Source organism: Scyliorhinus torazame, chromosome 9, assembly GCF_047496885.1.
Source record: "Scyliorhinus torazame isolate Kashiwa2021f chromosome 9, sScyTor2.1, whole genome shotgun sequence".
Lineage (NCBI taxonomy): Eukaryota > Metazoa > Chordata > Chondrichthyes > Carcharhiniformes > Scyliorhinidae > Scyliorhinus > Scyliorhinus torazame.
Genome location: NC_092715.1, coordinates 196691203 through 196708704, shown reverse-complemented (window position 1 = coordinate 196708704; position 17502 = coordinate 196691203). Strand labels below are relative to the sequence as shown.

General features: G+C 48.3%; 1 protein-coding gene across 5 annotated transcripts in view; it reads left to right on the top strand.

Moving 5' to 3' along the window:
• Window positions 1-17502, top strand: part of focad (focadhesin) — a 334365-nt gene that overhangs the window by 20562 nt on the left and 296301 nt on the right. For all 5 annotated transcript variants that reach the window (XR_011949158.1, XR_011949159.1, XM_072516930.1 and 2 more), the window contains 2 exons: window positions 7090-7184; window positions 7279-7353. Coding sequence is in view for 3 of the 5 variants with exons in the window: in XM_072516930.1 (XP_072373031.1) it covers window positions 7128-7184; window positions 7279-7353 (132 nt within the window). In the remaining 2 variants the exon portion in view is untranslated. The remainder of the gene's footprint in view (window positions 1-7089; window positions 7185-7278; window positions 7354-17502) is intronic.

Here is a 17502-nt window from a genome sequence, read left to right as displayed (position 1 = left end):
AGCAATACATCCAACGAAGCTCTAGCATTTGAGTCGATAAGTGTGATTATTTCCAACTTCAGGGAACCACAATACACAACAGCTGGCATCTGAGAGATCATTCCTGAATGTTCAGTTATGTAGTGCTTTAATTCAGTTCCTCACAGAATGAAAGCACAGCACAAATTTGGAATGGAATAATTTTTGAGAATCTGTGAAAGAAATGTGCAATACTTGAGTACACAGGCCCACGGGTAACACTATACTGAGACTCTGCAACATGTCAGATTTTAATCTGCGACTCCTTATCGATTGTTAACATCTGTTTAGTATATTTCTGTGCTTTGCATAAAGGGCATGGGACAGATTTTCTCCTATTTAACCAGGAAAACAGTCAGTACCAAACAATTCTGATCAAGGATCCTCTTCAAAATGTCAATCTATCTTTCTCCCTCTGCTCGTTCTGGTTTTTCAGGGTAGCTGTATGCTTGCAGCATTTTCTTATGAAACACAATGTTGAGTTGTTTTTTCTAATCACAACTAAGTTATTGCATTTATGGTCCTACCTTGCCACTTATAGTCTTTGGAAAGCTAATTGATCTTATCCCAAGCTGTGAAGCACAGTTTTACAGAAGTTTATCTTTTACAATCATTTTATGGCTCATTTGTGTCTTATTGGCTGGCTTTGAGTGTGAGGGAGAGTGAAAGTTTCAAAGACAAAGTTGGATTAGACCATGGATTGAGACAGAATCACTTCCTCTGATTGTTATCGATGTTCTAATTCAGTCAGTGAGACAAGGGGCGGGATTCTCCATCCCGCCGCACCGTATTTCTGGTGCGGCACGCTGTCTGGATTCTCCGTTTCGCCGGCTAGTCAATGGGGTTTCCCTTTGTGGGGCTTCCCTATGCCGTCGGGAAACCCCCGGGCTGCCGGCAAAACGGAGAATCCCGACGGCAGAGAGTCCAGCCCAAGAAGTGCTATGGCTAATGCTCTTTGCAGATTACGTAAACTATGGGCAGCATGGTGGCACAGTGGTTAGCAGCCTCACAGTTAGCAGGTATGCCTCACAGCTCCAGGGACCTGGGTTCATTTCCGGCCTCAGATGACTGCCTGTCTGGAGTTTGCACTTTCTCGCCCTGTCTGTGTGGGTTTCCTCTAGGTGCTCCGGTTTCCTCCCACAGTCCAAAGATCTGCAGGTTAGGTGGATTGACCATGCTAAATTGCTCCTTAATGTCCAAAAGGTTAGGTGAGGTTGTGGGGATAGGGTGGAGGCGTGGGTTGAAGTAGAGTGCTCTTTCTAAGACTCGATGGGCCGAATGGCCTCCTTCTGCACTGTAAATTCTATTATTCTATGTGGTGGGGATGACGAGAACATGACTGAGTATGTGGAGAAACGCACTGGAAGACATGAGGATAAAGATCAGGAGACCAGAAACCCAATATATGGATTATCAGTTTGAGACTAAGGAAGATGATCAGAGTGAAGGTGTAGCGGTTAAGGATGAAGACCTGAAGAAAGTGAGCAGCTTTAATTACCAGGGTCAGTGATAGCAGAGGATGGGAGCATGGGAATGGAAATTCAGCAATGGAGTACCTCTGGTGATTAGAAGAAGTACAGTAAAATGTTGTGTGAATAATAAAAAAAAATACCATTGATCTTGAAAGAAAGTATCGATATGACATTGGCGAGTGGGCCTTGTTATACAGTCCAGAAACTTGCACAACATCAACAAGAGAGGAACAATGATTGGATGCTATTCAGATGCAGATGCTGAAATGGATGTGTGGAGCAATGAGAAAAGGTCAGAAACCAGTGTACAAGGGGTCATAGAATCATAGAATTTACAGTGCAGAAGGAGGCCATTTGACCCATCGAGTCTGCACTGGCCCTTGGAAAGAGCATCCCACCTAAGCCCACACCTCAACCCTATTCCTGTAATCCAGTAAACCCTCCTAAACGTTTTGGACACTAAGGGCAATTTAGCATGGTCAATCCGCCTAACCCTGCACATCTTTGGACTGTGGGAGGAAACCGGAGCCCCCGAAGGAAACCCACGCAGACACGGGGAGAACGTGCAAACTCCGCACAGACAGTGACCCAAGCCGGGAATCGAACCTGGGACCCTGGAGCTGTGAAGCAACTGTGCTAACCACTGTACTACCGTGTCCCTCAGCGGTCAGTGAAGATTGTGGAAGCATTGAAAAAAGCCGAGAAGAGACTGAAATGATCTGGTCATTTGTTGTGGAGAGCGAGGACATGTACTGAGCTGAGTGAGGAGATGGGAATGCCATGAGTAAGGAGAAGTGAAAGCGCTCAGACCAGTTGGAAATATGCGGTGGTGAGAGACGTGAAAGCAGGATTGGAAGAAGACTGGGTGAAAGATGAAGTGGAGAACTGTGACCACCCAGCACTGTGGCAAGCCAATTATAATGGGAAAGACAGAGAGAAGAAGACGAGAGCTGTCCTTTGAATTTGTGCACAAACGTTAATTTTTCTGTTCGTAGAGGTCAGATGCACTGAAGCCCGGCTCACCACCATTTTCTCAAGGGAAATTCAAGATGGGAAATAAATGCTGGCCTTTCCAGCAATGCTTCCATCCCAAGAATGGTAACTTTTTCATTAACATTCTTTATACAATGGCAACAGCATTTACATACTGCCTAGAACATAGAAGAGCATCCCAAGGGACTATATAGAAGCATAACCTGAAAACTTAAAAAAAATATTTGTGAGGTGCTCCGGAGGGTAAATGCCTCAACGTAGTTCATGAGTTTGAGGCTGATACAGCTGAAGGTGGTGTATAGGGCGCACCTCACAAAGGCGAGGATGAGCTGACTCTTTGAAGGGGTAGACGATGTTTCTGAACGTTGCGGGGTGTCCCCGCAAACCACGTTCATATGTTGTGGTCCTGCCCAAAGCTGGAGGGGTATTGGAGGGAGGTGTTCAGGGTAGAAGTTGGTACCTGTGAGGCTTGAGCCGGGTCCTCTGGAGGACATATTCGGGGTATCGAATCGGCCGGGGTTGGAAGCGGGTGCGGAGGCAGATGTTTTAGCCTTCGCCTCGCTGATTGCCCTAAGGCAGATCCTGTTGTGGTCCTGCCCAAAGCTGGAAGGGTATTGGAGGGAGGTGTTCAGGGTAGAAGTTGGTACCTGTGAGGCTTGAGCCGGGTCCTCTGGAGGCCATGTTCGGAGTATCGAATCGGCCGGGGTTGGAAGCGGGTGCGGAGGCAGATGTTTTAGCCTTCGCCTCGCTGATTGCCCTAAGGCAGATCCTGTTGGGGTGCAGGTCAGTTTCTCCACCCTGTGCCCGGGAGTGGCAGGGGGAATCTGTTGGAGGTTTTAACACTTGAGAAGGTGAAGTTTGAGTTGAGGGGAAGGATGGAAGGGTCCTACAATTCATGGGCTTTGTTTATTATGCACTTTCAAGAATTGGATGACATCGAATATTAGGGGGGTTGGGGTGGGGTGGGATGAATGAGGGGGTTGAGCTCTGTATGCTGTTGGTGATTATGTATGGGTGGATGGTGGAATCCTGAATCCTTTTCTTTGATGTTTGTAGTTAAAATGTTGAGGGTTGTTTGCGGGTTGGTGGGACGGAGGAATTGTTGGCCAGGGGATTGACATTGTATTTATTACCGTTGATTGTCGGTGGGTGTAAATTTGGATGAAAATGTGAAAAAGGAGAAGAAATATATATATTTTTTAAGTGTTGAAACTGAAGCGCACATCTCTCTCCTCCCCCCCCCCCCCCCCCCAGCAAGATTCAAAGACTCCTTTTCCAGATACAAAAGCTCCATTAGACCCTCCAGCCACCCCCCCCCCCCCCAACCAAGATTCAAAGACTCCTTTTCCAGATACAAAAACTCCATTAGACCCTCCAGCCACACCAAGGCACAGGGTCGAGAATCTCTAGCCCAACAGGACCCGCCTGTGAGTGATCAGCAAAGCAAAGGCTAAAGAATCTGCCCCAGCTACGGTCTGCAGCTCCGGCAAGTCCGACACCTGAAATATGGCCCCCAGGGGACTGGGCTCCAAATCCACGTGTAAGACTGCCGACATGATGCTGAAGAATGACCTCCAAAATTTCTCCAACTTAGGGCAGGCCCAGAACATGTGCACATGATTGACCGGGCCCCTCCCACACCATTCACAAGTATCCTCCACATCTTCAACAGGTTCATCCTCGACTTCTTCAGGTACGCTCTATTTACTACCTTTAGCTGTATCAGCCCCAGCCTCGCACAGGACGTTGAAGCAGACACCATCCGTAGCACCTCACACCACAACCTCTCCAGCGTCAACCTTAGCTCCTCCTCTCACTTGGCCTTAACCTTCTCCAGGGACGTCATATACTCCTCCAAAATAGATCGTCGCGATGACAACGAGGGTGTTGCCACCGGAGAGTCGGAAAACCTTTTTCGTGCAATCCTCCACCTAAATATACCTTAAAACCTCCCACGATTCCTGAATCTTTTTCTTTGATGTTTGTGTTTAAAATGTTGAGGATTGTTTGGGGGTTGGTGGGAGGGAGGAATTGTTGGCCAGGGGATTGTTGACATTGTATTTGTTACCGTTGACTGTTTGTTGGTGGGTATAAATTTGGATGAAAATGGGAGAAAGGAGGAAAATAAAAATATTTATAAAAAGAAAATTATTTCATGAAATGTGAACGTCGCTGTCCTGGTCAGCATTTATTGCACTCTCCAAAAGGGTACTTGACCATTTCCAAAGACCATCTGCTGGCTTTACAGTTTTGCACAAAGTCATAACTTACACCAGTTGGGTTCTGGAAAACTCAACAGCGAAAATCACTTCAGCCTACAGTCAAGCTGCATTTTTAAATGTGCCATGTGTGAAATCCATCTCACTCCACAAAAATCCGGACCTTGTATTCTCAAATTACCTTGTTTACACTACTAGTAGAGGAGAGCAGAATTTAACATTTCAATGCCAGACTAAGTGTGCATATGCAAATTACATCAGAGCAATTGGTTGCTGTAAAGCTGACTTTCAACTTTCTCAATCTGACCATTGACCTTCCGTGATGTCAATGGGGTGTTCTGTGTAAGCCAAACCAAAATGGCAGCCATTAGTGAATATAGCATTTTGCTGGGACTTTATCTCCACCTACCATAGGTGAAGTAGCTGTGCTGTTTGTGCCCCAGCTGGCAATAATGTAAGTGGAGTTGGAGACTGATAGGCATCAACATATAGGTACCTCAAGTCTTTTTTTTTGTCTGAAGGCTTGCTTCTAAGTTGATTTAGAAGCCCCAAGGAATGATCAGTGCAAAGGCACATGCCTACTAGTTTCAGTGAGCGTCATGACACTTGGCAAGATGTGGGTGTTTCTGTTTCCCTTCTACTTGAGTATATAGTGTGCAGTTATATATTGTAACAACCAAGTTTTCATGTAGTAAAACTTCACAAGAGCACCATTGAACATAATTTGACTCTCAGCTACATAAAGGGAATTTTCTTTATTAGTTCATGGGGTGTGGGCATCGCTGGCTAGGCCAGCATTTATTGCCCATCCCTGACGGCATTTAAGAGTCAACCACATTGCTGTGGGTCTGGAGTCACGTGGGCTAGACCAGGTAAGGATGGCAGATTTCCTTCCCTAAAGGACATTAGTGAACCAGATGAGTTTTAACGATAATGGTTTCATGGTCGTCATTAGACTTTTAATTCCAGTTTTTATTGAATTCAAATTCTATCATCCGCCCTGGTGGGATTTGAACCAGGGTCCCAAGAGCATTACCCTGGGTCTCTGGATTATTCTCTGGCTCTCTCTCTCTCGTTCTTTCTCTCTCTCAACTTGAGTCTTTCAGAGCATTTTGAAGAGTTAAGGAAAGGTAACAAGGCAGAGAATTTCAGAGCTTTGAACAAGGATGAGAATTTGAAAATTGAGGGGTTGCTTAACTTGAAGTGACTGTGAGTCAGTGAGCACAGTACCAGTCTGTTGGCAATCTTGGTGCCATATTTGACCCTGAGAAGAGCTTCCAACGTCATATCTTCACCATCACTATGATTGCCTATATGGATTTCCACAATGTTGTCTGACTCATTTGGTACTGAAACCCTCAATGCTTTTATTACCTCCAGACTTGACTGTTCTAACCTAATCCTGGCCAGTCTTCCGTAGACTTGACCTCATCAAATCTCTGGTGCTTGTAAGCTTACTTCCATCAAGCTCCACTCACCCATCATCCCTGTGCTCACTCACTACATTGGCTCCTGTCTAAACAAAGCCTTAATTTAAAATTTCTCATCCTTTTTTCCAATGGCCTCGCCCCTTCCTATCTTTGTAAATTCCTACAGATTTATAACTCCCAGATATCAGCCTTGCTCTAATTCTTGCTTCTTAGACTTAGTCAATTTCAATCACTTCACCATTGACAGTTCAGCAGCTGAAGCCGAAGTATACCCTTGTACCTCTCGATCTCTTTACCCCCCCCCCCCCCCCCCCCTTTCTGACACTGCTTGAAACCTCGCTCTTGGAACAAGCTTTTGGCCTTTATATCCTCCCATGTGCTTTGCTAATAAACTTTGTTTGAAGACACTCTTGTGAGGCACCTTGGAGCGTTTCTAATGGGTCGCCCATTTAAGATGGAGCAATTTATTTTCTGAAGGTTTGACAGTATTTGTTATTCTCTACCCCAGGGACCTATGAAGGCTGAATCATTCAAGACGTATATATGTGTGGTTGAGTTAGGCACATTGTTGAACTGCAGAGGAGTGGAGGGTTATGGGAACCGTGGGATAATGGGAGTCGAAGCCGAGATCAAATCGGCCATGATCTTATTGAATGTCAGAGCAGACTTGAAGAGTCATAAACCTTACTTTGCTCCTGTTGCTTATGTTCTTATTTACTATGGTACTGTCTCATGCTGGTTGTTGAAAGGGAGCAAAGGTTATCTGGAGGAATGTCACTTGAACAAGAGATGGAGAAGTTTAAAAAAAAATGAGACCTGGTGGGCTAACTGCCTTCACATTCACTTGCGAATCCTGTTTGATGGCATTGACTGTTGAAATAACTAGTAATGAGTAAAGTCTTCCAACAACATTGTCTTAGAAATGTAGTATTAACAGTTTGTCTTTCTATTTTATAGGTCTCCCTTGAAAAATGAAGTAATAATTTGTAGCAACAATGTCAGAGGATTTGAAGAGAAGATTTGAATTCCAAAATTCAGCAATCCAGTCACAGGTAAGACACCTCACCATTTTGAAAATTACATTTAAAAAATAAATTTAGATTCTTAGGTGATCATTGCAGATTTAATATGATTATTTTTGTACAGGCAGTGGGACATCTGGTTGCTGCTGTGTTAAAAGACAAGGGGCTGTCATCTCTGATCAACTATTCTTCAGATCAGGTTAGTGTTCAATACTTTGCTCAAGGTGGCCCAAGGCAATTTATCACAGTAGCATTCAATATATTTTTGAAACTCTTGAATTACAAATGGCAAACCTGCTCTTTGCGACCTGGTTGCTATTGCATTGTTGTTGGATGTTGTTAGGTCTGGTAACCCTTCTGTGGATTTAAAACAATTAGATTTGACCGTAAGTATTTGATAGCCTTTACAATAGCAATCGCTCTTTAATGAGCTTGAAATATGATGCCAAACCTTCTGAGGTCATAACGTGGAAACCTGTACAAGCTTTGTTTTGAAATGTATGTGTTTCGTTCATGTTGACAGATCTGAATGACATATTAGTGACTGAGGCATTAAAAAAATGAATGTTAATGATGATAATGCTATGCAGCAGGGATTATGTCTGAAACTATATGCAGTAGAATCTTTCTTTTTCTTTAAAAAATTTTTTTTTTTTTAAATTCTCCTTTTTCACATTTTCTCCCACATTTACACCCATCAACAATAAACAATAATCAGCAAGATATGTCAGTCCCCATAATAACAACAATGATCCCATCTACCCACCAACCCCCGAACCTCAACCCGCATGTTTACATAAACAAATGGCAAAAAGGAATCAGGGATTACCCGTAGTCACCCTTAATCTACACCGCTCCCCACCCCCCACTTCTCCTTCACACTGTACCTACGGAAGCACAGAGTCACTGCCCTTGGCGGCTCACGCGCCTTTGGTACAGGCCTCCACGACCGATGAGCCCGATCCAGTTCATATCGGGAGGGATCCTCCCCCTCCTCCAATAGTTTTGCCAGCATCGCGGCAAAATACTCAGTCGGCTTCGGTCCTTCAACTCCTTCGGGCAGCCCCACGATCCTCAAATTCTGTCGCCTGGATCTGTTTTCCAGATCTTCCATTTTTCCTCGCAGATCCTTGTTAGTGTCCATCACCTTCCGCATCTCCTTCCCCATCGAGGCAGGTTGATCACCGTGCTGCAATAACGTCTCCTCCACTTCCTTCAGCGCCTCTCCTTGCTCTTGCACCTCCGCCACTGCGCTCGCCACCGCCGTCATTACCGGGGAAACCGCCTCCTACACCAGCGCACTCAAAACCTCCCTCATCTCCTTCCTCACCGTCTCCATGCATTTCGCAATCTGCGCCAACTGCTTTTCGAATTCCGCAGCCATCACCTTAGTTATTTCTTCAGCCGTAAGCACTGCGGCCTCCCCTGGTGCTCCAGCCTCCATTTTCTTTGTTGACCCCGCGGTGACCTTTCCACACCCCAGCGGACTTTCAGCCGCTTTTTTCCCGGCCGTTTTTTTGGTGTTTTTTGACATCATTCTTCTCTGTGCGCTGTCTCCCGACTTTTACTGCCGTTGCTGGCCTGAGGACCGGGCGTTACTCCCCGTCAATGCCGTTCCTGAACGGGAGCCCTCCAACACGCGGCTGCCTCCCGCCCGCCGTCACCGGAAGTCTCGAATCTTTCTTTTTCAAAGGCATTTATTCAAGCATTTTCATAAAAATCAAACCAAAGTGGAAGCAAAATGGTACAACATTAGAAATAACCAAACCCCCCCCCCCGTTCCCTACTCCCGCCCCCTTCCCTTTTGCTGATTCCTCAATCGCCATTCAAGAAGTTGAACGGCTTCCAACTCTGAGCGAACCATCAACCGACCCCCTCAGGATGAACTTGACCTTCTCCAGCCTCAGGAATCCTGCCAGGTCACTCACCCACACCCCTGCTGTTGGCGGCTCCGAGTCCCTCCATCTAAGTAAAATCCGTCTCCGGGTTATCAGGGAGGCAAAGGCTAAAACGTCGGCTCTCTCGCCTCCTGGTACTTTAAATTGAATGAGGCTATGCCCACGATCAGACCTCCACCTCCCCACCCAGCTCCTCCGCCCACATCCGCTTTATATCCCCCACAGCGCCCTCTCCCAATCCATCAGCTCCTTCCCCTCCTCTATCTCCTCCTTCGACAGCACCTTGTCTTGCAACCCCAAGGGCTGTAAACCCGGAAAGGATGGTACCCCTCTCTTCACAAAATCCCAATCCTGCAGGTACATGGAACATAGAACATAGAACAGTACAGCACAGTACAGGCCCTTCGGCCCACGATGTTGTGCCGACCATTTATCCTCATCTAAGATCAATCTAACCTACACCCCTTCAATTTGCTGCTGTCCATGTGCCGGTCCAAGAGTCGCTTAAATGCCCTTAATGTCTTAAATGTACCTGAAGCCGTTCCCCCTGGGAGACTCATACTCCTCCTCCAGGTCCTCCAATTTTACGAAGCTGTGCCCTACAAACAGGTCACCGACTCGCTCAATCCCTGCCTGCCACCAACCCGAAACCTCGGATCCTGCCGCCCCTGTGCAAACCTATGATTATCACGGATCGGTGCCACACCGAGGCACCCTCCAGCCCCAAATACTGCCTCCACACCCTCGAGGCTCACGGAGTGTATGGCTGGCGGGAATGGCAGAGGCGCTGTGAACAATGCCCTTAAACTCATTCCCCTCCAGGAAACTGTCTCCACGGACCCCCCACCCCTGCTCCAAAAAATCTTTTGACCCGTGGGGTCTACCCCGCCCATACAAACCCAGAGATCAGCAGCTTATCCTTTTTTAAAGAACACCTTCGGAACAAAGATTGGGGGATTCTGAAATACAAACAAGAACCTTGGCAGCACCATCATCTTAACTGTCTGCACCTGTCCCGCCAACTACAATGGCAGCATGTCCCACCTCTTGAAGTCCCCTTTCACCTCCTCCACCAACAGAGTCAAATTTAACTTGTGCAACTGCGCACAGCCCCACATCACCTGAATCCCCTAAAACTCACCCCCACCTCGCTCAGCCCGATTGGGGCCCCCAATCTCTGCACCAACTCCTCATCCACCTTGGGAAACTCCAACCCATCCAGGAACCGTCTGCCTCATACAATCTCCTGTAAAAAAAACCTTGAATACTCCATTCACCAACACTGGTCTAGCATCACCGCTCAAATCCCGTCCTTTATTCTGCCAATCTCCCTGCCTCTGCCAATCTCCCTGACTCCTCCTGCTTCCTCAGCTGATGGGCCAGCATCCTACTCACCTTCTCACCATACCCATATCATGCCCCTCTAGCCCTCCACAGCTGCCTCTCTGCCTTCCCCGTGGACACTAATCCGAATTCCATCTGGTATGTCCAGAACCAGGGGTCACAGTCTGAGGATTCAGGGTAACCCATTTCGGACAGAGATAAAGAGACATTTCTTCACACAAAGTGTGGTGAGCCTGTGGAATTCATTACCACAGGAAGTAGTTGATGCTAAAACTTTGAATATATTCAAGAGGCGGCTGGATATAACACTTGGGGAGAATGGGATCAAAGGCTGTGGGGAGAAAGCAGGATTAGGCTATTGAGTTGGATGATCAGCCGTGATCGTGATAAATGGCAGACCAGGCTCGAAGGGCCAAAAGGCCTCCTTCTGCTCCTATCTTCTATGTATCTATGTAACAATAATATTTATTAGTGTCACAAGTAGGTTTACATTAACACTGCAATGAAGTTACTGTGAAAATCCCCTCGTCGCCACACTACGGCGCCTGTTAGGGTACACTGAGGGAGAATTCAGAATGTCCAAATCACCTAACAAGCATGTCTTTCGGGACTTGTGGGAGAAAAACCCACGCAGACACGGGGAGAAGGTGCAGACTCCGCACAGACAGTGACCCAAGCTGGGAATTGAACCTGGGACCCTGGCACGGTGAAGCAACAGTGCTAACCACTGTGCTACCGTAAAGGATACAATTCTGAAGGGGATACATGAGTAGAGGGACCAAGGTGCATATGTGCCTAATTCATTGAAAGTGACAGGACAGGTTGAGAGTTCTGTTAATAAAGCACACACTGTGTCCTCGGCTTTATTAATAGGGGCATGGAGCACAAAAGCAAGGGCGTTTTGTAAAGCTTGTATAAAGCATTGGTTCCGTCTCAGCTGGAGTATTGCGTCCAGTTCTGGGAGCCATACTATTTTAAAAATAAATTTAGAATACCCAATTAATTTTTACCAATTAAGGGGCAATTTAGCGTGGCCAATGCACCTACCTTGCACATCTTCGGTGATGTGTTGGGTGCTTTGGATCCGTGGAACACATACAGGCTACTAACACTTAAAATAGAACAACACTATTTTATTAAGCTAGAAACTGTTGAACATACTTTCACTGTGGGTTAACATGATGTTAGATTAAACTAAAGACCTATGCCTATCCTAACCAGTCTATGCACTCAGCACATGGTGAAGATCTGTGCTGTAAGCTGTAAGCTCTGTCCTTCTGAGAGTCTGCATCCCGAATGAGTGGGAAAACTGATGCCCTCTGTCTTTATAGTGTGTGTGCTCTAACTGATGAATGGCTGCGGTGTTGTGTGTTGATTGGTCTTGCTGTGTGTCCATAAGTGTGTGTGTCTGCACCATGATATACTGGTGTATATTATGACATCCCCCTCTTTTATAAAAAAATGTATGTGTGTGGCAATAAATAATGTGTGGTAGTAATGTTCCGAACTACGGGTGGGGTGCGAAGACATATTTACAGGACTATGTACATGAGAACTAAGCTATTTACATGGGAAGGTGCCTGGTACAGAGAAGCAGTATGCAACTAGAGTAACGAGATCAACACTATATACAAACCAGGGAAACTATCAAACAAAGCAATGAAACAATTCAGAGAGTCCATAAATTCGAAAAGTTCATAAATTAAGTCTCTGAGGTGGGCGACGAATTCTGGTTGACCGCCTCAAGGGTGGGTCGAGAGCCGCCGGTTCAGGAGCGGGCTGGACTGCGTCAAAGTCAGGGGGAGGCAGAGTGACAGGGAGCTCTGCATAGTCCGTGGCAGGGTCAGCAGGAGGGCGTGGCGACACTGGAGGATCACGTGGCGAGCGTGGAGCGAGACGAAGGGCGCGTCGATTGCAGCGCAGAATAGAGCCATCCGGTAGACGAACCAGGAACGAGCGGGGGGCCACCTGCCGAAGGACAACAGCGGTTGCAGACCAGCCACCATCCGGAAGATGGACGCGGACGTTGTCATCTGGAGCACGGGAGTCATGAGCCGCCTTGTGATGTGCACGAGACAGCTGCATCCGGCGACGGACCGGAACGTGGTCGAGGTCTGGGACATGGATGGCCGGCACCGTTGTCCTCTGGGTGCGACTCATGAGTAATTGGGCTGGCGACAGGCCAGCGGACAGTGGGTTGGAGCAATAGGCCAGCAAGGTGAGGTAGAAATCAGACCCAGCATCGGCAGCCTTGCATAGGAGCCGTTTGACGATATGTACTCCCGTCTCTGCTTTGCAGTTGGATTGGGGGTACAGGGGACTGGACGTCACATGGGCAAAATTGTACCGCCTGGCAAAGTTGGACCATTCTTGGCTGGCGAAGCAGGGGCCATTGTCCGACATAACCGTGAGCAGGATGCCGTGTCGAGCAAAGGTTTCTTTACATGCATGAATGACTGCAGACGAGGTGAGGTCGTGCAACCGTATCACCTCCGGGTAATTCGAAAAGTAGTCCACGATCAGGACATAGTCTCTACCCAGCGCGTGGAACAGGTCGATGCCCACCTTGGTCCATGGTGACGTGACCAACTCATGGGTCTGCAGGGCCTCACGTGGTTGGGCCGGCTGGAAGCGCTCACAAGTGGGGCAGTTGAGCATTGTGTTGGCTATGTCCTCATTAATGCTGGGCCAGCACACTGCCTCTCGGGCCCGTCGACGGCACTTTTCCACGCCAAGGTGGCCCTCGTGTAGTTGTTCCAGGACTAGCTGGCGCATGCTGTGCAGGATGACAATGCGGTCCAGTTTTAGAAGAACCCCGATCATCTCTGACATTATAGATTTGAGGGCATTGGCCCTTGAGCCACCTGTCCGTTAGGTGGCGCGTGACTCGCTGTGGCAAGGAGTCAGCCACCGTCTTGCGGCGAATTTGGATGAGGCGTTCATCCGTGGCAGGTAGATTGGAGGCCGCGAATGCCACATGGGCGTCAACCTGGCAGACAAATCCCGCTGGGTCACATGGAGTGTTGACTGCCCTGGAGAGAGCGTCAGCAATGATGAGGACCTTGCCTAGGGTGTATACCAGCTGGAAGTCGTATTGCCGGAGCTTGAGAAGAATATGCTGGAGGCGAGGCGTCATGTCGTTCAAGTCTTTCTGTATTATATTGACCAGCGGGCGATGGTCGGTCTCGATGGTGAATTGTGGAAGTCCGTAGACATAATCGTGAAATTTAACAACACCGGTCAGAAGGCCCAGGCACTCCTTTTCTATCTGCGCATAGCACTGCTCCATGGGGGTCATCGCATGTGACGCATATGCAAAGGGGGCCCATGATGAGGCCTCATCACGTTGAAGGAGCACTGCCCCAATGCCGGATTGACTGGCATCGGTCAAAATTTTGGTCTCCTTTGCTCGATCAAAGAAGGCTAAGACCGGGGCCGTGGTCAGTTTTGCCTTGAGTTCCCTCCATTCGCGCTCGTGGGCAGGGAGCCATTGGAAGTCTGTCGTCTTCCTGACCAGGTTCCTGAGAGCCGTGGTATGAGAGGCGAGGTTAGGGATGAATTTCCCTAAAAAATTGACCATGCCCAGAAATCGGAGGACTGCCATCTTGTCCTCTGGTGTTTTCATAGCTGTGATGGCAGCTACCTTGTCCGCATCCGGCTGCACACTCGATTGGGAGATGTGGCCCCGAGGAACTTGAGTTTTGTCTGACCAAAAGAGCATTTGGCCCTGTTGAGGCGGAGGCCATGCTCATGTATACGTCTGAATACGCGCTGGAGGCGACTAACATGCTCCTGTGGGGTGGTGGACCAGAGGATTATGTCATCGACATAGACGCGAACACCTTCAATACCTTCCATCATTTGTTCCATAATCCTATGGAACACTTCTGATGTAGAGATGATCCCAAACGGCATCCTGTTGTAACAATATCTTCCAAAGGGGGTGTTAAACGTGCAGAGTTTCTTACTGGATTTATCGAGCTCGATTTGCCAGAATCCTTTTGAGGCGTCGAGTTTGGTAAAGAGCTTGGCGCGAGTCATCTCACACGTGAGTTCTTCGCGCTTGGGAATTGGATAATGCTCTCTCATAATATTGCGATTTAGATCCTTGGGATCAATGCAAATTCTCAATTTGCTGGAAGGCTTTTTTACACATACCATGGAACTGGTATGTCGGTTCAGTGACTTTGGAAATCACTTCTTGGTTCTGGAGGGCCCGCAGCTGCTGCTTGAGGCGGTCCTTAAGGGGTGCTAGGACCCTGCGAGGTGCATGCACCATAGGCGTGGCATGCGGTTTTAATAAAATCTTGTAGGGGTGCGGGAGCGTGCCCATGCCCTCGAAGACGTCATGTTACTGGTTGATAATGGCATTGAGCTGCGCCCTGAAGTCAGTGTCCTGAAAGGCAGATGCGTCAGCAGGAGAGAGAGAGTGAACTTTCTGAACTAGGTTCAACAGCTTGCATGCCTGCGCGCCAATCATGGAGGCTTTCGAGGAGCCCACGATTTCAAATGGAAGGATGGCTTTGCGTGACCTGTGCGTCACTTCAAGTTGGCATGAGCCGCTGGCAGCAATGGCATTGCCATTCTCATCTAATAGCTGGCAGGCTGATGGTAGGATGGCTGGTTTGACACGAAGGCTTTGGAGGTCAGACCGTGCAATGAGATTGGCGGTGGTACCGGTGTCCAGGCGGAATTGTATTTGGGACCGGTTGATTGTAAGGGTGGCACACCACTCATCGTCCGGATCGATGCTGTATACCGATAGAAGCTGGATTCTTTGCTCCGGGGACACCCTCTTTTTTGTAATGATACCGACTGGAAAAGGCGACTTCGGGTCCTTGGTGTTAATATCAGGTAGCAGGTCCGAGTCGGGCTTGGTGACCGTGGGTTGAATGGCCCGGACATTCCTGCGAGGCTGGCTGGAGCGACGAGAGTTGGCAGGCTGATCTGATCTGCATTAAGCAGCATAGTGGCCAAGTTTGCCACATCGCAGGCATCACGGGATTTGGCAGGACAGTGCCGCTTTAAGTGGGCGGAGCCACAGTTGCCGCACGTTGTAGTGTCAGTACGTTCGCTGCGCCACCGTGCATGCGCGGTGCGGTCGTACGTGGTGCGCGCCTGCGCAGTACGTTCGTCGACATCGCCGTTCCCTCGTTCGGTGCGCACAAGCGAAGGAGTCCGCAAAAAGCGCGTGAAATGGCCGCCCTCATCCAGGCTGAGGCCCTGGAGTTGCTCGATTGCTTGGACCCGTTCTGCCTCGTGGGGACCTTACCGCGCCGTTTCAGCCGCTTGGATGTGGGAATACCGACTAGTGGCGTGTTCATGTAGCACGCAGGTCTCGATGGCGGTCGCTAGGGTGAGCTGTTTTACCTTGAGGAGCTGCTGGCATAGGGGTCCGACTGAACACCGAAAATGATCTGGTTGCGTATCATGGAGTCGGAGGTGGACCCGTAATTACAGGACTGCGCAAGGATGCGGAGATGGGTGAGAAAAGACTGGAAAGGTTCATCCTTACCCTGCAAACGCTGTTGGAATACATAGCGCTCAAAACTTTCATTCACCTTGATGTCGCAGTGACTGTCAAACTTAAGGAGGACAGTCTTGAATTTTGATTTATCTTCACCATCAGCAAAGGTGAGAGAATTGAAAATGTGGATGGCATGGTCCCCGGCCGTGGATAGGAAGAGAGCGATCTTCCTGGTGTGTGAGGCAGCTTCCCGTTCTGTGGCTTAAAGGAAGCGTTGTTTGAATATCTTCCAGTTGGCCCCTAGGTTACCGGTGATGCGGAGCGGCGGCGGCGGGCGGACGCTGTCCATTTTGCAGGATGGCTGTATGCTGGTGGAAGGCAGATCACTTTCAGGGAGGTCTAAGAAGTTCTAACATCCCTCAACTACTGGTACCATGATGTGTTGGGTGCTTTGGATTCGTGGAACACATACAGGCTACCAACACTTAAAATAGAACAACACTATTTTGTTAAGCTATAAACTGTTGAACATACTTTCACTGTGGGTTAACACGATGTTCGCTTAAACTAAAGACCTATGCCTATCCTAACCAGTCTATGCACTCAGCACATGGTGAAGATCTGTGCTGTAAGCTCTGTCCTTCTGAGAGGCTGCATCCCGAATGAGCGGGAAATCTGATGCCCTCTGTCTTTATAGTGAGTGTGCTCTAACTGGTGATTGGCTGCGGTGTTGTGTGTGTTGATTGGTCTTGCTGTGTGTCCATCAGTGTGTGTGACTGCACCATGATATACTGGTGTATATTATGATATTTGGGTTGTGGGGGTGAAACCCACGCAAACACGGTTCAAATGTGCAAACTCCCCACGGACAGCGACCCAGAGCCGGGATCGAACCTGGGACCTCGGCGCCGTGAGACTGCAGGGCTAACCACTGAGCTACCGTGCTGCCCCTGGGAGCCATACTTAAGACATGAAACATTATAGAGAGTGCAGAAATGATTCATAAGAATAGTTCCAGGGATAAGGAACTTCAGTCACATGAATAGATGGGAGAAGTGGGGACTGTTTTCCTTGGAGAAGAGAAGATTAGGAGTTGACTTAATTGAGGTATTCAAAACCAAGTGGATAAGATGTGGGATGAGCTGTCTGGGTGTGCAGGAGGTAGGTTCAATCAAGGCATTCAAGAGGGACTTGGATTATTATCTGAAAAGGAAGACTGTGCTGGGTGATGGGGAGAAGGCGGGGGAGTGGCACGAGGTGAATTGATCAATTGGAGAGAGGGCGCAGACACGGCAGGCCTCCTGTGCAGTAACTATTTCTGGGATTCTGTGAACTCTTAACTGTTAGTGGCTGTTGAGTTCACAGAAGTGGCCACTCAGGAAGCCTAAGAAACAAAAGATTTATTTACAGAAGGGACTACCCGTGCCCAGCCCACAACCGCCTCTATTTGGGCATTATTGCGCTCAACCGTGACCAGCGGCCACGAGACAAAAACGATGGGGTGAGCCTTAACATCGCTCATCTGATGTGACAATACGGCATCGGCGTTTCAAGTGACCAAAAGGTGTTTTGCGATGTCAAAGTGAGTCAGCAGCTGAGAAGAAGTCAGCTTCCTTTTGACCTCCGTTTGTCCCCATGC